Below are 24,907 nucleotides of genomic sequence, written 5' to 3'. Positions count from 1 at the left end.
CTTTGGTTTCTTCTCAGTACAAAGGCTGTAAATAAATAATGAAAGTACATATCCTGACATTTCCTGCTAACTGCCATTTTGTGGCGTTCTCACAACCCCATCTTGATTTCTAGGAATTTTTTTTATCTCACTGCTAAAAACAAGTAATCTGCTTAACAATTTAAGTTATTTTCTCCACTATTTAATACTAACATACATGCATATATACATACATTAACACTTTAACACTTTATATTGTGGGAAAAGATATTTTTATTTCACAGAACAAACAGTAGTGTTAATGAACGTTATTCTATAAATCCCATAGCTTTGAATGTAAAAAAATAACTGTTCAACAGGATATTTTTTATATTTTGAAAATAACAATATAAAAGGTAATGCATTCAACTTGATCTATGAGTAAATAAAAATGCCTTATATACAAAACACATTATTTTGCTGAATAATGAAAGGTTAGGAAGTCATTTACAAAGCAGCATCGACGCTGAGGCTGTTTCCTCTAAAAACCCCAAAATATTAGCTAATGGAAACCGACACTGTTAATTCAATCAGGCGACACTTTCCTTGTCCTCCTGAACAGTTGGCTCAGCCGTCGGCGGGTTGTGGTTTTCTCTGAAGACTGCGTCTGTGTGCTTCACAGATAAAACATTCATTAGTTTGACAGCATGCACTGGAAATACCAAACAAGAGAAAAAAATAAAAACTTGATTTAATGTCTCACCTCCTACTGTCTGACACAGCAGACGCCACTCTTCTCAAAGACCCAAGTTTTAGCTTCTGGATTATATTTTTCTTGCTTGATTCTTCTTTTACGGATTCCTGTAAAGATATCAAAAACTTGAGTTACAGCACAGCAGAAAAATTAAATACATTGCAATAAGTAGAGTCCAGCTGCATTGTCTTCAGTAGCTGCTTATGCAAATATCTCACCATCGGCAAAACGTCTTCCTCCTCTATCTCTCGTAGGTCACTCGTACTCTGTCGCTTCCCTCTGGAGCTTAAGTTAAACTTTTCTGCACCAAACACAAACCCTGAGTTAACCAGCAGTTCATTTCCAGACAAGAACAACCACAATATTACCACAGAAGCAAAAGATGCCTTACTTAAATGCATCTTTGAAAAAGTTGTGTCCGAAGCTGATCTCTGTCGGAAATAGCGAGGTTTTTGCTGCTGAGGTTCACTGGGAATTTCCTGTGCATTTTCAAGCCTGGGGTGGTCCTCCTGAGCATCTGCTGCATCATGCTGAGAAACAAGAACAGGCTATAAGAAAATAAAGTTGTAGTTTGCTATGTTAAGTATAGAACTGAATAAATGCATATTATGGATTCAAGACTATCATATGAATTCCTTGGAAGCCTCACCTTTTGCTCTTCATGTTCCTGGGGAGTATCTGTCTCTGCCTGCTTTGCTTGGTTTTGCATTTGATGTTTGGCATACAGCTCCATCTTTTGACAGACCCATTCCAAGTAGCACAGACCAGGACTGAGTTCCTTTCCCTCAAAAACAACAGAGCTCTGTACAAATAAATCCAGGGGAAAAAAACGTATAAATATAACCATAGATCTTGTGAAAGCTGACTGAGTAGATCTACAGTCAGTATTCATATAGATGCCAGTTTCAAAATGGGTGAAAAATACTTTTAGAAAAGGATGTATTTAGATGATTTATGTTGTAAATCATTCTTATATTTTCTGACCAGTTATAGGATAAACATCAACATCTGATGGATCTATTATCTATGCTAAAACTGTTTGGCCATTATACTTAGCACAAATTTGTATACTTAAGTCTAAGAAAGCTTTCAGTAGAAAAGACAAAGAAAAAGCAGTGAGCAAAACTGGGAAAACAACATACCACTGAACAAGAATTTGGAGGAACATAATTTAAATCTACTGTAGCTTCTGTCTTTCTATAAAAGGTAGATATGGCCAAGTTTTGCTCTGTATTTTTCTCTCCAATTGAATTGCTGGCTTAGACATTTAGAGTTAAACTGTGCTATTCAGACTTGGCCATTTAGAGAACAATTGTAATATTTACTACTCTTCTGATTTTTTTCTCTATAATGGTTCCTTGGCCAAGTGGTTCTGTGCTATTGTTCTTGTTGATGTTTTTTGTTTGCTTACTGTCTTTGCAACCCACTGATTTAGCCTCATTCAAGAGAAGGGATTGGACCAAGTTGTTGCGGCAATGCCTGGGTTCTGTTAGATAGCTAACCTTTTACCAATTGGCATTAAATGATTAAGTGAATCTGACAGTACAGTAATATAAATCATTCTGAAGGGAACATCATCTATTTGGAGCCTGAATCTACTGACACAAAATGAATCTGCAGGATTTCAAGTGGCTTTATATTTATAAAGTACTTTGGTTTTACTGAACAGTCATACTGCTTTTATAGTTACAAGTCTCATTCACAGAATCATACACACAAATAACCATATATTTATACACCAATGCAAAGACAAATAAGCATCATGGAGTTAAGTACCTTGACTAAAAACTAAAAAAATCAACAGATATCAGGGAGGAATCTGGAATAAGGTCTGTAATTTCCCTTCTGTAAAACTCTTCAAAACAAGTCACTGTTGCTGACGACTATATAATTGGATATGATTTGGACTGGTTTGTCTAGAAAGTGACAAATTAAATTATCTCCTAAATAAAATTAAAGTTAATTAGACAACATCTAATAAACCAAAATAACCTTGCCAATTTGTAGTTTGTTTGTATTTACTTCTGTTTTAACTGTCAGGACAGGTTTTATTTGCTTGTATAATGTACAAAGGACCATTTTACATAACCAGTCAATGCAGACGTTCATGTTGGTTTCCAGACTCTACTTTTCATAGGGTGTCAGTTTTCGCAGTTAGGTCAGTTATCGGTTCACACTACCTGATTGCGTTCCTCAAAAAACTTCAAACATGTTTGTTTTACTGTGACTGAGATCAAGTCATACATACATATAACAACCACAAAGTGTTTGAGTTTACTGCCGTAGGCTGACATAACTTCACCAGAAGAGCATAAAAGACAGAATGACACTTTGCAATCTTCCTGCTTTTCATGCTGAGCAATTATTTTAGCCAGGCAGCAACAATAGAAGAGAAACATCTGCAAGCACACACCCAACGACTGAAATATTAACATATAAATAAATAAAAAGACATAATCCCATAGTTTCAGCACAACTTCCTGCTGTTACCGATTTTAACTCAGCTCTTAATCAAATTCCAAATCACAGTTGATTTTCTCTGGCTGCTGGTTCAGACATGCCCGACAAACTCTTCAGCGTCCTTCGCCTTGTTTTCATTACGCACACGTCTGCTCCCACCTAGTTAGACTGGTTTTGCATCCATTCCACCGTCACAGACTATGACAGGTTGTGAACATGAAAGATGTCCTGCATTGGTAATACCATGCTTGGCTTAAGTTTAGGAGCGACTTTGTAAATAGGTGTTGCAATCGTTTCAACTGAAGACTTTCCCGTAACATTCTCAAACTTGAGCAATGCAAGACCGTACATGAGGCTGATTCACTGATGAGTGAATCAGGCTCGCTGACACAATCTGCCCTGCATTAAAACTAAACTCTAAGGGATTACAACAGTTTGAATCATGAGTTTGAAAGAATCGTACCTGTGAGATCTGCTCGACCGAGCCTACTAAAAATGGTTTTCTCTCCGTTTCTGACATTTGCCCATTGGGGACAGGTGGATCGAACCTCCTCTTCAAATTAAAACTCGCTGACCTTATACACCTTTTTAACTCAGATGTGTGCTGTTTGGGCAGGGAAGAAGTTTTAGGCTGTTGACTGAGCACCTCATAGACTTGCTTCCACCTCTTGGAGTCAGTCCTTTGTAGTTCTGGTTCTTCTTTTAGGTTCAAGGTTGTGGAGGCCTCTTCTGCTCTGCTGAGACGCAGGTTTGGAGAGGAAGGCGACGAGGAAGACAAAGTAGACATGAAAACAGGTGGCTGAGGTGTTGAAGCAGGAACGAAATTGTCACTTTGTAGGAGGAATAAATCCATTTCAGTGTTGTCTGTTGACAAAGAACCAGCTGTGGCAGAATTTGGTGTTTCACAGCTGGCCGACTCGACTCCAGAGTCCACAGATTCTGAGCGTGGGTTTACTGCGATGTTGGAGACAGGTGCATGAGGCCCATCAGCGTTATCCCGTCGCCACTGGGACTCCGGACGAGTTCTCTCCTCATATACATAAGCCTCCATAAGGTTACTAAAGCTCCTGTATAAATTCATCTCTGAAAAGGTTCCAGGTTTCTCCCTCAAGTCGTTGCTGAATGCAAAAGGAAAGTGAGCAAGGCTCACAGTGAGGAAATCTCCACAGGTAAGGCGGTGATGTAGGGTTAAAAAAAATCCCTGTGACCTACCTCTGTTGTTTTACCACGCCTCTTAACATCATTACATGTAGATACCTGCTACTACCCGTCACTAGAAATAAGGAGGGAAATTCAGCTGTATCTATAATTGAAGACTAATTTGTCCCTTCAACTGGAAGAATGCTACACGAACAAGCCTCAACCCATTTACAGGGTTCTGGGAAGTTTTTGTATTTATGGTAGCCCATAAGAAGGAATGCTAACGTCAAACAGAAACCATAATCTGGAGATCTGTCGCTTGTCTGTGCTTCAAAAGCTAGACAGCATTACAGAATCCTAAATACATTTCTCAGGGCGATACATTGTTGTCACATGCAAGGGAAAGAAAACGTTGAAAAGGTTCAAACTATTTTGTCAAATCTACAAAGTAAACAAAGCAGGATTTATCAGAAACTGTAGGAATGTGGTGAACTGACCCTCCTGTCCACTGACATAACTGGCATTCCTCAGGTTAAACTCGTGTTAGGTTATCTGGTCCGACGCACAGACTCATTCATATTTTGTTAAAACAAACAAAAAGAAAGATTTTTATTGTTAAATGGAGGAAACGAGTTTCTGTTTGTGAGGGACACATTTATCAGCTATTTTCATTCGTAAAGGTATTGAGACCACTTGAACTTTAGCACATATTATCATTTAACAAACCACCAACATTAATGTATTCTGGGTGGGTCTTATGTGAAAGACAAACACAAAGTACCACATAATTGTGAAGTAACAGGAAAAGAATACTTGGTTTTTCAAGTTTTTTGTAAACACACAATATTCTGGAAAGAGTGGCTTGTGTTTTGTCCAGTCCCTTTTAAACTGATTTCCGTAACCACTTGCCATCTGTTTGCTAATATACTCCTTTAGTATGTTGCTTAAGTTCAGTAAAAACATAATAGTTTTATGAAGGTATCAGAGGTTTGTTTGAGAATATTACTGAAAGAACACTGACTTTTAAAGAACAAAACAAACAGAGATAAAGTTATGGAGAAGATTAAAAAAGGAATTGGTCATAAAACAATAGGCAGTGGTAGAAAACAACTGTTAACATACAAAGGCATGGCTTTCTTCCAAAACTGACACGTTGGACAAGACGAATTACAATCTGAGAAGCAGTTAAGATGGCAATGGTAACTTTGGTGGAGCTGCTGGGATCCACAGCCCAGGTAAGAGAATCACACGGGAATTATTATTTTAAAATGTGCAATGCACATTTTCCTGTACATTCCATTTCCCTGGTGGTGGCAGCATAATGCTGTGGGTTTGCTTTTATTAAGCGGAGACAGAAAAGCTCAGCTGATAGGAAAATGTAGGGCAATCCTTGAAAAAACAATATTTCAGACTGCAAAAAATGTGAGATTCAATTAGAAGTTGACTTTCCAGAAGGACAAAAAAGTTTGATACATTTTTGGATTAATCTTCATTGTTCATTCTTCATGTGAATATTGTCTACCTTATTTACTGATGTGCTAAAAGTACCAATTTTTATTTTGCATTTTTATTTGGTCTAAAACACTATTCAGAGCATAAGTCATCCATCCAAACATGTTCACTAACAATTGGGAATTTGCTCAAAAACAAGAAGTTTTAATTTTTACTTTTTTTTTATTTTTAACTATATTACTAAAAGTTAAGTATATAAAAGTATTAATATGATTCTCAATTCTTGAGGCAGATGGATTTTTCTTATTTGCTGTTTAAAGCCGAAATCCACCAGGGGTCGTAGCTGAGTAATTTTCAGACATTTCTTTCCAAACTGGTTTCCTGTTTGTGATGTCCGTTTAAAATGTACATCAAAAATATAAAATTGTACTATTTGGAAATTGAAACTTTGTTTTAGAACTATTTGCTAATACATCTGAATACACCCCGAAGAATAAGAAACTAACAACCTTAATTTTAGTGGAACTCGAGAAAATGTTTATTAAAATTACTAAGGGTTTGTCAGATTCCCGAAATACTAAATAGTCCCTATTTGCTTCATTTAAATTTGTTCTGTTCTGTTCTTGTAGCTCACGTCAGTTGGTCCTGTGACCCATAGGTCGATCCGTGTGTTTGGGTTTAAATTCCTCTGTAGCAACCAGTAAACGGCGAAGAAAGGCTGGGATCCAAACACCTGTTGCTCCAACATGTCTGAATATGCCCGTGAAGTCAAATCTTTGCTGTCACCGGGTCCCTGCTACATCCCGGGGTGAGTAAATGTCCCCTTACAAATAAGATCCGACTGTAAGAATATGATTTGGCGCTCCACTATCAAAACTTCATCAAAATAACGCGCAGTAATAGGACTGAAGGCAGTTACGGTCATTTGAAATGAAAAGTTTATCCGGATACATTTTTAGGAGTGAATTGTTTTTTTTATCTCAATAATTTGCAAAGAAAAAACAAATCACTGGAAAGCATTTAACAAATAGGCTACAACAAATGTATTTATAGTACCTTGACCTTTATCTCATTGGTGTTGGGAATGATCTTGTCTAGTTCGGCTCAGTCCCTTCATTGATGAGATGTCAAAGTACAAATGTTTCGGGTGTCTTCACAGACTGAGTTCTGGTTTAGATTATTTCAGTGTAGGTCAAAGATTTACCCTGAATCCTCATCTAAATTTCCTTGGGGGTTATAATACGTGCAAGACTTTGTTTGTCTGAAGGCCAGAGTTTACAGTTGATACATTTTAGTTGTGAAATCTTCTGCCTTGATTTACACACTCTTCAGAGCAATCTGAAACCATCTTCTGTGGATTTTAGGAGGGATTCTTCTCTTGTTGGAGTGATAACAACAGTTGGCCTTCTGCTAAATTCTGACACAAAAGGGAATCTGAATCTCATTTGCTGTTTGTCCAGAGTCGTGCTTTGACAATTGCCCCAACTGACCTGTCAGAACCTAAACACTTGAAGGGATCTAAGAATAAATTCCCTGACAGAAAGATGCCATAAATTGTTTGTTTATTTGTGTTATTAATTAGGTACACAGGGCACTGCCCTGGACTCAGGTTCAGCATGGGCAAACCTTACGGAATGCTTACAGCCGAACTGATGTCTCAGAGGAAATGGTACCCAGAGTCTGACATAGCTCCTCTGCCAGAAAACATTCCTGATGACGTGTGGCGGAAGTCAATACCAGGATACACAGGTACTGAATGTGTCACACACACCAACTCAGAGGATAAGTTGGCCAATTTGCCCTGCAAAATGTAATGATATTGGTGGTTAAAATGCACAAACTATAGAATGTGTTTCTCTTATGCTTGCGATAAGTCTTTGAGTTGTGAACAGCAACATGAGACCAAAGTGGACATCTCTAAGCTGCTTAATTATTCAGGAGAGGCGACAAGTGAAGTGAAATAGTGATACAGCAGAGGGGATTAAAAAGGTCACATGCAGGTGGTTAACAAAACCTGCTAACGGAGGTGAATCATTATGATAAAGCAACAGAAAATATGTCTGCAGCATTTAAAAGTCCCTCAATTTCCCAGATGCTGTCGACTGAGTGGACTCAAATTCACTATATTGTCCTTTTTGTTTCAAAAGTTCTGGTTTTAAATCAAAACAACATAGAAAATAGTACATTTGAATTTAATTTAATTCAAAAATACTTTATATATTCCTGTCATACAGAAGCATAAATAAATAAACAAGAAAGTGAAACAAAAAGAAAACAAATAATAATATTGGAAATAAAATTAAAAAATTAAATAACAATCATGTTAAGTTAATACTGTTGGAAATTATTAACAAATATTAATTTATATATAATAAAATAACCTGGGAAATATCTTGTTTTTTATTTGTTGGATGCAATATTTGGCACATACATTTTTTTATCAAGCTATTTATTTATTTATTTCTATGTTTATTGTCAATTATGTCATAGTTAGTAAGAACTAGTCCTCATTTGCTTTCGCTGCTCCCCCTTAAATCCCTGTCTGGTTAGACAGCCGGGCAGAGAGATGTTGGAGTTGGGGGTATGATCAATGGAGGAGCTGGCTTGACCTTCTTCTCTGTGCTCTGTATCCATGACGCCTCCTTTTTAACCCCCTCTAGGATTTAGATTCATAGTTCAGGTATTATTGGAGCTCATGAGATGCTGATCATCTGCTCCAAGTTGTAAAGCTGGTACCTTGTTGCCATGGTTACGCATCAAAACAATATTCCTGACACTGCATGCTGCCCTTTGCTAACAAGCTTTCTTTATATGCTCATTTAGTTTTTTCACCCTGTAAAAAAAAAACAACAACTAATATTTCCAAACTTGCACCGATGCAGAATTTCATGAAAAAGGAGCCTCTACCAAGTATTCAGTGTAAAGACTATCCAAGATATGACATTACTATTCAGAAAGCTCTCTTTTTGTCGAAAATAAAATGTTTTGTTGGAAGCTATTCACATTTTTCTTAGAAATATATTTTAGTAGTTGCAGAAAACCATAATAATAGAAATTAACACAAATTTATTGGAAATATGTAACTTTATGAAATGAATGTATATATGTAATTTTCACTTTTTGAATTAAATTACAGAAATAAGTTAATGTTCTAGGGCTGCACCGTGGTGGAGTAGCACTGCTGCCTTGCAGCAAGAAGGTTGTGGGTTTTAATCCCAGCTTGGAGTCTTTCTCCATGGAGTTTGCATGTTCTCAATATTCAACGATGTTGTATTTCACAATAGAATTGGTGTAAAATTAGACTGCCACCAGAGTCCATATACACAAATCCTTAATCTTAGCAAAACTTTTGTTGAAATAGTTGAAAACTGAACCCTTAATGTTGATGTTTGCTAGGTTTTATTCCAAGAAGTCGGAACTACTACGGCTGCAACTATAACGTGACCTGTAAGAAAGCACAGAGTGAAGTTTATCTGGCAGATCAGGTGAAGCGCAAGCAAGGATCAAGGCCTCTTCCTACCATCAACACCTATGGCAGTGAACATCTTGAAGTAAATAAATGATCTCTCTTGCACACAAATCTTTAGCTTCACTTCTCTCTTCTTGTCTCGCAATAATGTTGGAAAAAAAGCTGATTCATTTAACCCACAATGCAACCCAAAAAACTTTTGTCAGATGCTCATAATGTAGTGTTATGTATCCATGAGTCTTTTTTTTGTGTTGGACTTGTCTGAAGCTCCAGCAACTGCCTGATTTCACCATGGATCTACCTCACTTGCTCTCTGGTGCCTGTTTCAGTCATAGCAGCTCCCTGCAAATTGAATCATTTTCATACATTTTGCAGATCTGCATTGGTACTGAATTGCATCTATGTTGGACATTTCCCTTTGGTGATAATTGCATTTCAAAAGGGTTATTGGTGCGATCTGTTTAGTTTATCATCAGTTAATCCCAGCACTACACTTGGATTTAATGGTTTACAAGATAGATTTTTTTTCACTTTTTTACATTTTTGTTACCACTTTTTCAGAAATTTTTAAAAAAGCATACACTGATCAGGTGTAGCATTATGACTACCAATCTAATAGTGCTCTAGTAGTCTACCTTTTGGTGCCAAAACAGCTCACGTCAATCAAAGCATAGACTCCATCATTCACCTGAAGGTGTGCTGTGGTACCTGGCACAAAGAATTCAGTACATTTGAAAAGTCCTGTAAGTTGTTAATTTTCCTGTAATTTTCACCCAGAGAGCTAAATCTCCGGTGACAGCGGCGTTGGACAAGGTGTTTGTCTACAAGTCCTTAAAGCCTTTCATACCTTCAGGAAGTCCATACCAAATGGAAGATGATAACCCCAAGAAGTACTTCATCCCAGGTACAGAAGACAGAAGGATTTGATGACACTTTATAATTATTCAGACGAGAAGCTCTTCACAATCTTAGAGTTTGATTGTTTTCTTTCTTTCTTTTTTATGGCTGATGCCAATCCTTTAAATTCTAGGCAAATTTTTAAGCCATTTACAAAAAGAAATACATTTATACACACACATACATTTAGAACTTTGAATTTTATGTAAATGAGGACACTTCTATCTCTGTTAATATTAATCTAAAGTTTTAAAGTTTCACAAGTTTTTGATATAGGCCATATCGGCAGTTACCCTGGTCAGCATTAGAAAGGACCGTCGACCAGATAAAAAAACAAAAGAAAAACATAACATCATTTGTGCTGTGGAGAAGTTTTGTGATGAATTTGTTGAGTAGACATGCCATTTTTTCTGCTGAGAATGGGGGGCCTATTTTACATGCTTTGTGTTAGATTAGATTTATCCCATTCCAAAATAATATCAGACAATTCCCTGTATTTTAAATAGAGGACAGGAGTTTGACCAGGAGGCCATTTATGTAAGAACTGTCCCTGGTTTCTCTCTAGAAAATGTACTACTGAGGAAGTTGCACAATATTCTGGACATTTCCTTTGGGGTAAATGGGTCCAAAAAACCAGCCTGTTGTGAAGGCATAATTACAAAAAAGGGCATTTTGGCAAATGTAGCAACAGTTATTATTAACACATATGAATAATTATTTTATAGCAAAAGGTAAAACTTGGTCAACCAAATAATATTTTCTCAATATTAGCAACTCACATTAGCACACTTCTATATTTTAACATTAAAGTAGTTTATAGATCTCAGTTGAACACAACATTACAAAATATTAAGTTGAATTTTTTTTTATTTCAGAATTACATATAGCTATGCAGATTTGAAGCAGCATTCACAGACATTAATATCAAATAATTTGGGGACCTGTGTCTATGCAATTAAATATATTTTTAATGTTATTTTCACAGTGCAATAATCATATAACAAGTAACTTCACTGAGTTTTAAAACAGGATTTGTGTGACCATGCCTTTTATTTTCTCTTTGCAGGAAGCTTCTGGCATTGTACTGACATTATATTTGACTTGTCTCCTTTGCAAAATTGATATAGTTCATTTAAATTAATTGGTTTTCCTGGATTTAAACTGACTCTTAAGCCAAATTCAACAATTATCAATAGGATTTGCTGTAGGGCTTTTAAAAGACTACACCAAATGTCTGATTTGTGAGCTTGGTTCAGTCTTGATGTGTATTTGGGCTTATTGTTCTGTGGGAACCTGTTATTTTATCCAAGTTTCAACCTTTCGACCTAAACAGTCATCCTCCAATTAAAAACCAAACTGTTTAGGGCATTGCTTCAAACTTGCTCAATAGGGTTCCCTGGACAAGAGATAAGGAGCCATTCTCCTCTTACTTACAGAGTGATGTCTTTTCACAGGGTTTACAGGACATGTGCCATTTTCCCACAACTTCTATGGCAAAGGATTTTCCATCACCACCAATCAAGCACTAAAAGAGTATGGGAAACATCAGAGACGCTTGAAGGCAGACGAAAGGGACCGAACACACCTGCCCACGTTCTATTCATCCAAAAAAGGCGTGATCCCGGGATTCACAGGGCATATACCAGGTCTGTGCTGCAAAACCTTCTTCTACAACAAAGTCTTAAGGTTAACTTCAGACCTTGATATAGAAGCCAATGAAACTTACTGGTGAGCTTAAAACATGATGTATATTTCTCCAAAACCCCCACAGGATACAAGTTCATGGTGGGAAGTACGCTCGGTCGGCTCTCTGAGATCACATATGGAAAGACCTTCAGTAAAATCACCGATCCATGAAAGCCTCCCGCTTCCCCCGAAAAAGCACAACAATTCTGTACCATGAGCAACGTCACGGAGCAACCTCCTAGAAAAATAAAACTGATTGCAGTTTAAAGTGTTTTAGGTCTTTATTGAGAGACTGATTGTCACAGGGCATTAGAGGAAGCAACCATGAAATAACAAAAACACTGAAGATGTGAAAAAGAACACAATGTGAAAAAAAGTTTCACATTAAAGTCCTCTATTTGCCAAATGTTAAAAAGAAAAAAAAAAACATTTTTCTTCCCTAAAATTTATGAACACGCTGTTAAAACATAGCTGGCGCACATTTGATGCATGAATCAGCCACCAGGGGGCTTACTGTAGTGCAGCAAAACAACAATAGAAAAAGAAATAAATAAACAGAAAATTTCCAAAGCCAAATGTACATCTAAGCTTTAGATCACTGAAGGATAAGAGCACCTACTGCATGTTTCTTAGTTCATGCACCTTACAATGAGTTCATGCTGGGAATATAATAGGAAAGGAAACTGGTTAGAGTAAAAGTTGCTGGGTTTGTTATTTTTGGCACTGACATAAATATTTTAGTTTGTTTGTTTTACGTACTTTAGAAATAAAAACCTAATCTGTATTGTGGTTTATAGGAATACAAGCAAATACAAAGAAAAGATATATAAGCATCAAATCCCAATTATCCAGATGGCACCTGATTGAACCTTATTCATGAGAAAAATGTTTGTATTTGTTTTTATTTATTTTACCAAACTATGATCAGAAACTGCACAGGAAAAAAGGAGAAAATACACATATGTGTGTTTAATCATATTCTGTGATTCAGAGAACTTGGAATAAAATTGTAATTTATTTCTGTGTTATACACTTAACCTGTCAGATTGTTCTATTGCATGTAACTTTAAAAATTGCACAATTAAATTTTACACTGACATTTTTTTGAAACATCCAACTTTTAAACTGAAAAACAATTAGAAAAACATCCTTACCTTACAAATAATAATTGTTTCATAAAATCACTAATGGAAAGAAATATTGGTATTCCTGCTGGACAACATTTAGTCTTCTCCCATTACTGTGGTAATTATCCTACTCTAGTGCTTTTTTTGGTGCAGTTTTTTTGTTGCAGAATAAAAAGTTTAATTGGGCTTTGTAGAAGTTGTTCTGCATATTAACACTTTGTGTCATTAGAGTAAATAGTCACACATGTATGATTTAGTTTTCAGCACCCAAGCCAGTCTGAGGTGGTCCCAGCTTTATGGATCTAATGGATTGAGCCAAAAGTCCAATCTGAGTTCGGTCCAACTGTAGCCACTGAGACGGTAGCCTGTACATTTGGAAAAGAAAAGCATAGAAGGATGTTAATCAGAGTAGGAAAAATGACAGATGCTACTGACAATTACAGTTGAAAATTAATTAAAATTAAAATTAAGGCTGGGCAATATTGCTTAAAAATAAAATCTCAGACCAAATCCAATTTTCAAATTTAATTGCCTATTCTCCTCCCTTTCTTTTCATTAAAAGAAATTACAAAGGGCATAAAATATTTTCAAAATCTGGCTTGTATTTGACTTGAATTCAATGTCCAAATACATAGAAGCTGTAAAACACACTCATCAAACAAGAAGGTAAACTTTGGTTGGGCTGACGTCACTCTGAACTATTGAAACCCATTGCAGCATTGGTTAGAAAAATCACATTTTCCAAAAATGAGATCCTCAAAAACAGAAAATTAAATTCATAAGATGGATTTATTGCCCAGCGTTATCTAAAATGTAGTTTTTCATTCATTACTTCTCATTACCTTCGTTTTTGTGCTTCAGTGTGAGGGTGGGACCTTTTCTCAGCTCTGCTAGAAACACCAGCTGCTCCAAACAGCTTGGCCCACCGCAGGCCGCTCTGACAGGGACTGTCTTCCTGGACGGAAGCTGTTGCGTTTTGGCCTCTGCTCTCTTTTTCCACTTCTCTCTCATTCTCCCTACCATCCACATTGGTTTGAAACAAAGTACTTCTATGATCTAGGCTGACGTTCACAGCTTTTGCTACACTTTGCACAAAATCTGGCTTGTTTGACAAAGAAGCCAAAAGCAGATTTCTGTTGTTTTGCATGGCCCCATAATCCTGCTTGCAACAACTTGAACTCTGAGACCGTAGAAACTCCTGCTCTCTCCAGTGTGATTGACTGTTTCGCTTGCTGTATTCTGACTTTCTGTTGGCTTGTATCTTTGGCCAACTGGTCACAAGCAAGGCAGAGCACGGCTGAGGTGGGAGAGCATCACGCTCCTCCGAACACAGTTGTCTTTGACTTAACAATCGTGGCTCCAGGAGAAGATTTAGGTCAAATGGCAGCACTGAGAGCGGCTGAAGGAGAAGAAGCAGCTCCTGGAACAGAGGCCGACAGCGACTCAGTGACGTGAACAGGAACCCCCAGGTGTGGTAGTACGCTGTAACGACATCTGTAAGAAAATACCCCCACAGACATTCCATTGGCTCTGAAAGACGTTTCAAGTAAGAGTCAGAGTTTATGTGTCTGGTCTTGCTTTACTTCTAAACACCCAAATTAAAAAGGACTGTCAACCAGATTCCACACATTCATCGCAAATAGAGTTTATCTGCAGTAGTACACATCTTACAATTATGTTTAGTTTTTGTAAAGCTCAAGATTGATTTGTGCTTAATCTGAAAGTATCTTGCAAAAGTATTTCAATCACTCCTTTATTATCTTTTTTTGCATTTATGTTTTGCTGTAGAGATTCTAAACTTAGTGGCATAAGAGACACTCCATGCCAACTTCAGGACAGCATCTCTGCGTGAGCAGACTGACCAAATGACTGACATCTGCTTACTGGTCTGGCCCCTGGTGAAAATAGAAGAACTGATTCTGTAAACTGGTAAGCTTGGACAGACTAAAAAGCTGTTCATCAATACCAGTTTAAGATAACGCCTGTTTTACTGAAAGCTAGAAGTGGTTGTAATCATATGGGCAGAAGGGATCCTTTGGGTCTTACATTATGGTGCTGTCCCAGTTCATTGGCTCACCTTTTTGACTCTGCAGGTGACTAAGCCAGAATTCCAAAGCTCTCAAGCTGCAACACAAGAAATACAGGAAGTACAGGCTGTAGATCAACTTTTCATATGGTTCGCCAGAAAGAGCATAAGTGACTTCAGCTCTTACTTGAGAAGGCCCATGAGGAAGGCTCTCAGTCTCATACAGTGGCTGGTGAGCTCGGAGCACCGCTTTATTTTGGAAACGAGGGTGTGGAGGACCTTGGTGGACGAACCTACAGCAGAGATAACAACATCTGTGAATTTATCCCTTAAGCATCTACAAGTATTCAGCCAATCGAAGCACTGGAAAGCAAAACTGCAAATACCCATTCTTGTGGAGATCTCCACCACACTCCAGGAGTGATTGCGGCGCTGACCAATTATGAAATCCAGCTTGTGGTCCCTCAGTCCATCCTCTAAAATGTTCTGAATTGCAGGACACAAGTGTTCTAGGACGAGGCCAGCTATGGTGGGACTGTAAGAGCTGTTACCCAGACGCATCTGTACCACCAGAAAAAAAGGGACACAGGCTGCTGTAATGTGTGTCCTGCTGCTGACACGAGTTATTTGACTCTTGTGCTGAATTATTGGTGTCATGCTTTCTCTTGGGACGTGTTCTTCTTAGTGCTTAGTTCTGCTGACTCACCTTTTCTTCTGGGTCTCTGCTACTTCCAAAATGAGCCATGATCAGATCCACTGCCCTGCTCACAGCTCTCAGCAAACCTGGACACAATGTACAAGAAACACAAATCTAGACTTTTTTACAGTTTGCTATTTCTGGTAACATTTCTATTAAAACTTAAAGTATTTTTCCATTTATTTCTAAAAGCAAGTACTGGTTGCTGGGATAAAACTGACATGGTTCTGACACAAATATTTTAAATATTTTCCAATTATTGATTAAAACATATAAGAAACATTCCTTATTTAGGCAAATACAACTTAATTTTAGAAGAAAAACAAAAGATTGTAGTGCTTTTTTCTTTCTTTCTACCTTCATTTCTTCATAAATTTAGTTTCAGGTCATTCTTTAATTATGGAACCTGCAAAAACAGTAAGAAGAGGATTGATAGACAAACAGGTGGACAAACAAATAAATGGATATAACATTTAAACAGTGAATCACTGTCACTTTCAATCAGTGACAGTAACTGAGGTTTGCAAGTGTCAGTATTCCCTTTTTCACTCCTTTGTTTTTTCCATATTTATCTAGAACTGGAAAATACTTAACCAATTCCTGACTTATCAAGTCTGCATAGGAGCCCTGTATTTAAACCTGACAAACTGCCTCAATAATGTTCTTAATCATTTTAAATGTGAACTCTATCTGAACACGGAGAGTCAGTTTTCCATTTCAGAAGCGTTCCTCTTTTCTGTGCTTTGCTCTGCCTCTCCTCTTTCTTCTAATGCAGAGTAGCCCATGCAAATGTCACGGTAAATTCTTTATGTGTGTTGAAGCTGCCTGCAGTGCCGCAACCACTCGTATTCTTTGCTGCTGCTGCAGATGCCTCCGACTATGAATAAATGCTGTGAAAGAATCCAATGTATCTGATTAAGTTTGCATTAGGTAGCCCTTGAGGTGGCACTAGCGCAAAAATGATTAGGTATGATTTAAATATTTATCACTGCTCCATCAGTTTTTGACTCATCTTGGAGTCTGCAGTCTCTCTCTGTTTTTTTCTTTCACACACACACTCAGGCTGGGGAGCAGAGAGCTCAACCAATCCTGAGCAGGGATGGTTAAAAATAGGTCATGTTTGAGAGGAAGCCCCTTCAGGGTATTGAAGGCACTGCTGCAGCACACTGAGGTTTTATGCTGTTTTTAGCAGCTTATCCCTGGCAAGATGATACCAACATTGGGCACATTTTGTTACATTAACAATTGTTCATTTTCATATCTTCCAGATTCAAATTTAGCAATAGTCTCTAACCATAACACATCATTGATGCTTGTTAGTGCCTCTGTCCTGAGGTGACCCTCACCTTTCCTCTGCAGATGACTGATAGACATTGACTCGTATGATGTATCCGGCGAGAGGCAGAACTCTGCAGGCGGCCTGCTGTTCAGGATCAGCGACTGGCTGTGCTGACTCTTAGTTGGCTTTAGGCTGAGCCTTTCAGGCTCATGGTTTTGCTTGGAATGCAGGTCTGAGGAGATGAAAGTGCTTAAAGAGGAGAGGCGAGCTGCAGGAATGAGGGGTTGATGATGCTGGAGCATCAGCTGTGATTGTGAGGTTTGGGGAGGCGACAAGGACACTCGAAGGTTCGAGTCAGGTTTTCCAGGTGTTATGTGGGAGGCTTTTGAATGGAAAGCAGTTTTTTTGGGATCCTCGTTAGTATTTTTGGATCCAGAAGTAACTTGCTTTGACTCTGGCTGCAGGGTGATCAGGTCCTGACAGGTGTGAATCCTAACAACGTTGGGTTGATTGTTCGTTGTGCCAGAGTTTAGGCTTGAGCTTTCCTGAGACTCGGCCATCAATTTTAGATTAGCCTCTTGTGATGTTCTTTGGGACTTTGGACTCCACATGTGTCTGCGGCTGAAACATTTTGGACTCGGAGTGCAGGTGGAGCAGGTATCGGAGCTGGATGCAGCCTCCAAGAATACTGGGCAGAGGCTCTCCACTGGAGATGGCTGGAGTTCGGACAAACACTCGCTTCTTTTCTCCTTGGACTTGAGTCCGTTCGGGGAGCTAGCAGGCTTGCTGCTCTTTTGGTTTAGGTACTGCTCAAGCAGGCCTCCTAGGTGTTGAGGCTGATACTGTGGCTTTTCTGCAGGGAGCAGAACGAATGGCTGAATGGGCAAAGAAGTCGGCCTTCGTAGCTTACTGTAGCGTCCCAGTTCCTTGTCGCAGCACCAAACACCTGAGAGAAATTAGACATTATCATCAGCAAAACACAGTATTTTAAATTTAGATTTTTTTGTATGTTTTTTTATTGTTTCTCCCACAAAAAGAAGAAAGATATCAAACTTTCTCTCCTTACTCATGTCAGTGGCATCTACATCATTGTAATCCCGCTCCTGAATCACAGATGGCTGGGTGGATTCAGCTCCTGTTTCTTGGCATTTATTACTATGTGGGCTACGCTGGCTGCTGCACAGTGAACAAGGCATGTGGGAGAAGCTCTGGGTTCCCTGCAAATGTTGCTTCCTCCGGGGGGCAGTGGAGGTGGTGGCAACCTGGTGGTCGCTTGCCTTAAAAAAGAATATGTATTTTTTTACTAAGCAAGTTTTTGTCATAACTTAGCAATTTACCTGCTGTATTTTTATTTTCATTTTTACCTTTTGTCTTTAATGACATGTTCTCAACATGTTTTCACAGAGAATCCTGTTTTTACATCAGTTTGCCTTTCTATAATAATTATTTTTCTTAAAAATATTTTTGTAGCAAGTGTTTGCTGTCAAGGTTACCATTTTTGCTTTACCTATTGTCAGTTCAAGGTTGTCTTAGATTGTATTACCCAGCGACTGCAGATTTGTAAAAGCATAACTGCATCTAATGTGTTATTTTGTTAGTGCAATACATGTTCTTAATTTGATTTTCTGTACTTGCAGTTTAACAGTTTACTGACATATAATTTTCTAGAAATGAATATTTATTAAGTATTTGCTAAGTTTTACATAGTGAATCTGACATGAATGAAGTATGTTTTGATGTTGATCTGTGTTTCACTTTGGAATTTTGAATCTAAATATCTTTTTACACACCAACCTCCATGTTTTCCTTGGTTGGTCCTTCCTTTTCAGAGTCAAGAGGGGGCAGAATGGTGCTGCTTCTGTCAGGCCCTTCGAGACAGCTGGTGAGACTGGACCAGGCAGGGCTTGGTGACTGGGAGGAGAGGTCACAAGTCACCAGCTTGTAGTACTTCTGGTTTGTCCCCATGGCCAGGGTGTCCTGACTTCGTATGCAGGCAACCAGATCTGTAACCTCCAGCGCAGAAAGACCAGGAGCCGATGGCTCCTGGGAGTAAAGGTTGCAGTTTGAATCTAGGCCGGATGGTGTCGGCCCAGCTTCTTCTCTCTGGGCCTGTTGAGGAACTGGTAGGAGACTGAGGAACACAGACCCCTCAGATGAGTGACAGGGGTCAACAGCAGGGCTGCTGAGATCCTGAGGTGTGGCAGGATTGTTGCTTTTGTTGTAGATGGTACAGAAATTAACCAGCACACCATCTGAGCTGTTACAGGAGGAATCACTCACATCTTCTGTGTGAATGTTGGGCAGCTGCTCTGGGGAACATTTGTGCTCTCTGTAAATGTTCTCTTGCAGTCTGTCTGAGTCCTGCTCCAAACAAGTCAGAAGAGCGATGCCAGATCTGTTCACAGCAAAGCCCTGGCATCCTGACTGCAGCAAATCCATCTGGTTAGACAGCCAGTGTTGGTTCCTTCCCATTCCCAGCATTAATCCTTCATTAATCCATTCACTGTCCAGATCTTCATGGAGCAGTGCATCATTACCACCGTTGTTCAGCGACCAGTTGGAGTTTCCATGCAACACGAAAGATGAATCCTCGCGATATCTGTGGAGATTGTCTCCATCACTGTCTTCGTCTTCCTCGTCCTCATCTAGATCTGGGTTGGGAAGGAACGAGTTGTGTGAGCGCTGGGTGGTTGCAGCTCCGCAGCTTTCCTCCTTGTTGATGGAGCCCGTTTCTTCTGGCGATGAGTTGGAATCGTACCTGCCGCTGCTGTCACTGGTCCCCTCTTCCTCCACCCGATCCTCACGGAGACTGCTGTAGCTGCTGGAAAAGGGCCTCCGTCCACCCGTAAAGCAGTGTTCTCGAGTGAGTGTGTCCTGCTCTGGGAGGGACACCGCCCGGGTCAGACCCGACGAGCAAAGCCGGCTGGGCCTCTTGGCGGAGCTGCACAGGGCCTGGACCGGAAGCTGCCAGGTGGGAAGCTGCACCACTGGGAAGTGGCACGCTAGCAAGGTGTGACCCGGGAGAGTGGATGCTCCGATCATGCTGTCCCCATGTTCCTAAAACTATCCTGCAGAAGTAAAAAACAAAGGCTTCCATTTAAAAAAATGCTGAGGCTATGCACACTTTTAAGCCAAACGAGTTATCTTTAAGTAGCTTGTACGGGATGTTTGCACCTCTATTAGAACAAAAACAAAAGCTTTGGATCAGCCTTTTAAATTTTCATTTGTGGTTCACGCCTCATAGCAGATCAGAAGGAAAATAATTCCTGCGAAGCTGCTAGGGTTGTTTTTCCTCCCAAACCTCAGATCTGTGACAGATCTATACCTTTAGAATTTATTCAGGTGCTTTGAAACCTGAATAAAAAAAAGAAGAAAACATTGTTAGAAGCAAGCTGAAAAAAACAAGGTGAGAGATGAACACTAAGCAGAACTACAGGATGCTGCTATCACAGTCTGCACCACCAGACCTCAAACTCCCTCTGTGATGTGTGCCTCTGGGTCTCCATAATTCAGTCGACCACTACCAAACCCCTCCTTTCCGTTCCTCTCTGCTTGGGCCAACCACAATCACACAGAGTTAGTCAGCTGCTCTGTAACTAGGGCAGCTGCACTGCAGAGATGCTCTGCCGACACTGCTGAAAAGTAAATGCACCTTCACATCTGCTCGGCTGTTTACGAATTTTTACGTTGCAGGATATAACAAAAGACCCAGTTCTTTACCAGGTTCTAGAGTTGATTAAATATAAAATGGAGTCTACAAAATACACAACAGATTACACACTGTCATTGTTACTTAAAGAAAAATGGACCCAAATTAACTAAAATGCCTTGCAGCTTCCATAGGGATTCAGCAGGAATGTGATGCTGATAATCAAATGCGTGAGAAAAAAAGATCTATGTTTGCAAGGTTGTATCTAATTCTAGAGACTAAATATTAAGTTAAAAATGTCATAAGACAAAAAAAAATCTTAAGTTATGTGCAAATTCTAGTATTTTTAAAAACTGAAACTAAAAAACACAACATAATTACAAATTAACATATTTTAAGCAGAGGACACATTTACAAGTAATTTAGAACTTATGAAATTTATACTTACAGTAGATAATTTATGTTAGAACAGGATAGAGTGCTTCCAGTGCCGATTTATTGTTTACTGCATATTCCAAATGCTTCTCAGTAAACATAAAATAATGTCAGAATAATGACGCTTGTTTAGAAACAAAAAGCCTCTCTTTAACATATGGTAGGTGTGTTCCTGTTGCATTTTTGGTTGAAACATATTTGTTCGTGATTCGGTGAAGTTACTTCTAGTATCATATAGAGTATCAATAGAGTATCAAAACATTTGCTCAAGTAAGAGTAACAATACGTCAATAATATAATGAAGTAAAAAGTATGATGCAGTAAAACCACTATTAAAAATACGTTTTCTTTTACTCAGTTAAATGCAACTGGTTTCTACCTACCTCTGCTTCATTTTAAGATAATTTATATTTGCTATTACATGTTTGTTATATGAAAATGGATGGATTTATCCTATCCCTGCTAATTTACAATAGAGTTTGATTCAATTAGAAAGAAGTAGGCCAGCTACTGAGGAGGAATTTCAGGATCCAAGTGGATTAGTCCCGCCTTCATCGGGTTGTAGCACAGAGATGGTTGTGATTAACTGGACTCTGAATGTCTGTCGCTTCATGCCAGCCTTTTACGACAGACTGGAGTCACAGTTAAATGGAAGCAGAGGCTGAAGCCCGCTGTGATTATAATGTGGCTTATTAGCTCTGATTTCAACCTCTAATGAGACAATATCATCCCAACTCAAAATAGTTTGCATTTACTGTGTAATATTGAAGAGGATAAGGGCGGACTTTAGAACAATTATTTGTCTGGAGAGACATTTGTCTGACATGTAGTGGAAAGTAACTTCTACAATGCTTTGCAAAAATGTTCCTTGAACATTTTGTCATATTATAATCACAAATCATAATGTTAGACTTTGAAGGTGAGCTTTCTCTCCACGCTGATATCTTTTGCAGCATCTAAAAGATTTTCTACCAGGATTTTCCATAAGTATGAATAGTTTTCCTATGAAAATGAAGAAAGTCATTTCCACAGTATGATGCTGCCGCCACCATATTTCAGTGTGGGAATGGTGACATGTCCCTTGTTCTTCATAAAACTTTGTTTTCTAATATTCCCTAAAGAAGAAATGAGTCCTAAAATCAAATTACACACAGGCTGAAAGCAATTGTTTCCCATGAATTTTATTAGACTATCTAAAAGAAGGGATCTGGATATGTAGACCACAATTTTTAGATTTCTAACTCTATTTTTTTTACTTTGTCTTGTATCTGTAAATTTTCACAATCATGTATTCCTTCTCTTTTACTATACATCAAGGCATGTTAGCTTTCAGTATTATGTTTAATAGTCGTTTACATAAGTTCATAATTAATAGGAAGCGTGCATTTTCAATCAGTTTTCTCCACCAAAACATTAAAGCAATTACACTACTAGAATTTGTGACCACAATGTCGAAATTAAGAAGTGGTGACTGAAAAACATAGTACACTTAATGATTTTTAATTTGGAGTGCTTTAGTCACAACATTCCTCAGTGATCTCTTTGCCATTGTGATTGTTAAGGAAATATCCACTTTTCCTTAAAACAAATTTGGAGTTATAAAGGTTTGCTTGGATTTTTAATGCCCAGCTCACTCTAAAATGTCCTGCCTTGCAAGGACATTTTAGCCAGGTTTGACATCTAGACCTTAATTATTTTCATTATACAGCTTTATTTAACCTTTTAGTAATTGCACTCTCAATTAAACAACATTAGAAGAAACTAGCACATTTAGCTTGTTTTCTGAAATAGAACAGCCTGGGAGATTAGCAGCTGCCTCATTGTTCTTCACTTGGAAATATCCTTCAATTTTAAAACTGTAAAATTCTGTGCACCACTTACATTTTCTCCCTCCTGCAGACCAGTTGCTTCTCTAACACCACGGCTGATGTAATTTCTTATAAGAACTGTCTTAATATTCAACAAAATGCTTCAAAATGGCTAACTGTCAAAGCGAGTCTTTTGAAATAGTAACTTCCACTTGATGAGCTGTTGATCACACACGTTTGATGAGTAGCTTTGAGATAGATTATCAGATCACTAAGACACATAATTCCTTTAAATGCACCAAGGATGAGCTTCCGCAGTATTTTTTCTTGAGTTTTAATAAAACATGATACTCTGCAAACATTGATCATAAAATATATATTCCTCCGTTATTCTGCCCCGATTTGAAAAGCTAGCACTTAAAATAAGTTATGTTTGTTTTTCATCAAGAAATTATAAATAGGGCACCATGATAGATAAAAGAGCGTCTGTGCACACATGCATAACCAAAGCATCCATGGCAGCAGCACCATTTCCGAAGCAGCTCGGATGCACAACAATTTACTAGCATTAGAAAACAAAAGGATTTTGACAAAAAGAAGCAGATTGCAGCACGTATGCACCAATGCATTAACAACAACAACAAAAAAAACCTACTTGAAAACAGCCGTCAGTCACAGTAGATGTTCGTCTTCCAATTGCAAATTCCTCATGAAAACATTTTACAAGCTTGTTTCTCTTCCAGGTTTACACAAAACTGCATAGTTTCTTAATAATAATAAAAATAGAGCATCCACTTTTAAAATCTATCCATGCAAACTGTGTTGGAGACCCACATGAACCCGGTCCGGCATGTAAATGCGGACACACGCGATCATCGTCGACCCCCACGCGACACATCGACCCCAACCCTCAGCACCGCTCAGGCTGCCGGAGATGTTACGTCACGGGGTCTTCAGCCAATTAGAAGAGAGAAGAAAGACTGCTACTAAAAGTATCCAGGACACAAGGTAGGATAAATGGCAACACGTTCTTTATAAAAAATAGTATAGAATAGAATAGAATAGCCACCTTGTCGTTGAAAAACAAGCGTCAATTAACCATCAGCATGAAACTTTGTTGCATTTACTCACCACTGCTTAATATCTTAACTATGTGAAGCAGAAAAACAGTTAAGTTTTAAAAACATGAAATATGTCAATAGAAATAATTTTCAAAAATCAATAAATGGGGGATGAACGACGGACGGACAGACAGACGGATAGTTAGTTAGTTCTAAATGGGCAAATGAGTAGAGAAACATAAAACCTCCAGGTCCGTGGACCCTGGGGACCCGTGTTGGGGACCACTGCTTTAGTTGACAGTCCAGTGTGTTCCACCACTCATTTTTTATTGACCTATGTCACCCTCTACTGGTAAAGGCGTGAGGTAGAGGTGAATAAACTTCCAGATAAGTCACATAAGAACAACCAGCAGAAAAAGTGTCTTTACACATGTTTCAGCAATGAAAGGAGTTTAAGAGTACACCTCCTACTAGCCTATAATGCCACACAAACCCTTGGCATATCTTATCACCACCACCTTCTGTCTAGTCCTCCTCTTTAGATCTTGTCTTATGCTTATCCTTTGTGCAGTATGTCTGTATTACTGTTTGAATGACATGTTTTTCTTGTAAATGTGCCACATTATAGACTCTTATATACAAGCAGAAATATTGTTCACGTATGGGGCAAAGAAAAAGGAAATCCTCAGGAATATTGTTTGTTTGATCAGAATAGTTTAAGAGCTTGTGGAAAGCTCAGGGTTTTCTGCTTTACTTGCAGAGTTCAGTTTGATTTGGTGTAAAGCAGCTGAGAAAGACACAGTCCAAACCGTTTACTGGTTGAAAAGCATAATCGAGTAGATGAAAACCAAATCTTGTGAAATTTCTTTCAACAGTGTGTTTCAAACCATGACTTCAATCAAAGGGAGACATTTAGTAGTTGGTGGTGGGAGACAGAAAAACTCTGGTTAAAACATAACATCACTGTTGGACTTTATCTGTCATGCCTTGCATGAAGCTGTTGCTGAAC

The 24,907-nt window shown here is 38.5% G+C and overlaps 3 protein-coding genes across 6 annotated transcripts; 1 reads left to right on the top strand and 2 right to left on the bottom strand.

The window, feature by feature from the left end:
• Positions 1-232: 232 nt before the first annotated feature.
• On the bottom strand, positions 233-4,347 carry LOC114149744 (serine/threonine-protein kinase phg2). 3 transcript variants are annotated; one of them, XM_028025792.1, is made up of 6 exons: positions 3,636-4,347; positions 1,362-1,514; positions 1,104-1,260; positions 931-1,013; positions 722-819; positions 233-632 (listed from the first exon to the last, which is right to left on the bottom strand). In XM_028025792.1, the coding sequence occupies exons 1-6, from the start codon at positions 4,251-4,253 to the stop codon at positions 545-547; spliced, it is 1,197 nt and encodes a 398-aa protein (XP_027881593.1). In that variant the 5' UTR covers positions 4,254-4,347; the 3' UTR covers positions 233-544. The 3 variants fall into 3 exon arrangements, with proteins under 3 accessions (XP_027881593.1, XP_027881595.1, XP_027881596.1); XM_028025794.1 differs by having other exon boundaries at positions 1,104-1,242; XM_028025795.1 differs by having other exon boundaries at positions 3,819-4,347.
• Positions 3,772-12,084, top strand: cimip2b (ciliary microtubule inner protein 2B). Of its 2 annotated transcripts, XM_028025797.1 has the most exons (7): positions 3,772-3,778; positions 6,482-6,572; positions 7,347-7,513; positions 9,161-9,315; positions 10,011-10,137; positions 11,585-11,776; positions 11,902-12,084. In XM_028025797.1, exons 2-7 carry the CDS (start codon positions 6,511-6,513, stop codon positions 11,985-11,987), a joined length of 789 nt encoding a protein of 262 aa, XP_027881598.1. In that variant the 5' UTR covers positions 3,772-3,778; positions 6,482-6,510; the 3' UTR covers positions 11,988-12,084. The 2 variants fall into 2 exon arrangements, with proteins under 2 accessions (XP_027881598.1, XP_027881597.1); XM_028025796.1 differs by lacking the exon at positions 3,772-3,778 and having other exon boundaries at positions 6,419-6,572.
• LOC114149743 (iporin) lies at positions 12,079-23,749 on the bottom strand. Its single transcript, XM_028025791.1, has 10 exons — positions 23,493-23,749; positions 18,740-20,013; positions 18,012-18,222; positions 17,013-17,891; positions 15,676-15,752; positions 15,356-15,530; positions 15,157-15,262; positions 15,021-15,067; positions 13,786-14,437; positions 12,079-13,308 (listed from the first exon to the last, which is right to left on the bottom strand). The coding sequence occupies exons 2-10, from the start codon at positions 19,985-19,987 to the stop codon at positions 13,197-13,199; spliced, it is 3,507 nt and encodes a 1,168-aa protein (XP_027881592.1). The 5' UTR covers positions 19,988-20,013; positions 23,493-23,749; the 3' UTR covers positions 12,079-13,196.
• Between the last annotated feature and the right edge of the window lie 1,158 nt (positions 23,750-24,907).

This window comes from Xiphophorus couchianus, chromosome 8 (genome assembly GCF_001444195.1).
Source record: "Xiphophorus couchianus chromosome 8, X_couchianus-1.0, whole genome shotgun sequence".
Taxonomy (NCBI): Eukaryota; Metazoa; Chordata; class Actinopteri; order Cyprinodontiformes; family Poeciliidae; genus Xiphophorus; species Xiphophorus couchianus.
Note: the sequence above shows the minus strand (reverse complement) of the source record. Positions and strands in the feature narration are given on the sequence as shown.

Coding starts and splice junctions, on each gene's coding strand:
- LOC114149743 (XM_028025791.1), bottom strand. CDS start 19,987: ATGATCGGAGCATCCACTCTCCCGGGTCACACCTTGCTAGCGTGCCAC. Junction 18,223..18,739: donor CAACCAAGGAAAACATGGAG/GTTGGTGTGTAA, acceptor TTCTTTTTTAAG/GCAAGCGACCACCAGGTTGC. Junction 14,438..15,020: donor TCACCTGCAGAGTCAAAAAG/GTGAGCCAATGA, acceptor ATTTTCTTACAG/ATGTCGTTACAGCGTACTAC.
- LOC114149744 (XM_028025792.1), bottom strand. CDS start 4,253: ATGAATTTATACAGGAGCTTTAGTAACCTTATGGAGGCTTATGTATAT. Junction 1,515..3,635: donor CGGTCGAGCAGATCTCACAG/GTACGATTCTTT, acceptor TTATTTGTACAG/AGCTCTGTTGTTTTTGAGGG. Junction 1,014..1,103: donor TTTTTCAAAGATGCATTTAA/GTAAGGCATCTT, acceptor TGTTTGGTGCAG/AAAAGTTTAACTTAAGCTCC.
- cimip2b (XM_028025797.1), top strand. CDS start 6,511: ATGTCTGAATATGCCCGTGAAGTCAAATCTTTGCTGTCACCGGGTCCC. Junction 6,573..7,346: donor GGTCCCTGCTACATCCCGGG/GTGAGTAAATGT, acceptor GTTATTAATTAG/GTACACAGGGCACTGCCCTG. Junction 9,316..10,010: donor ATGGCAGTGAACATCTTGAA/GTAAATAAATGA, acceptor ATTTTCACCCAG/AGAGCTAAATCTCCGGTGAC.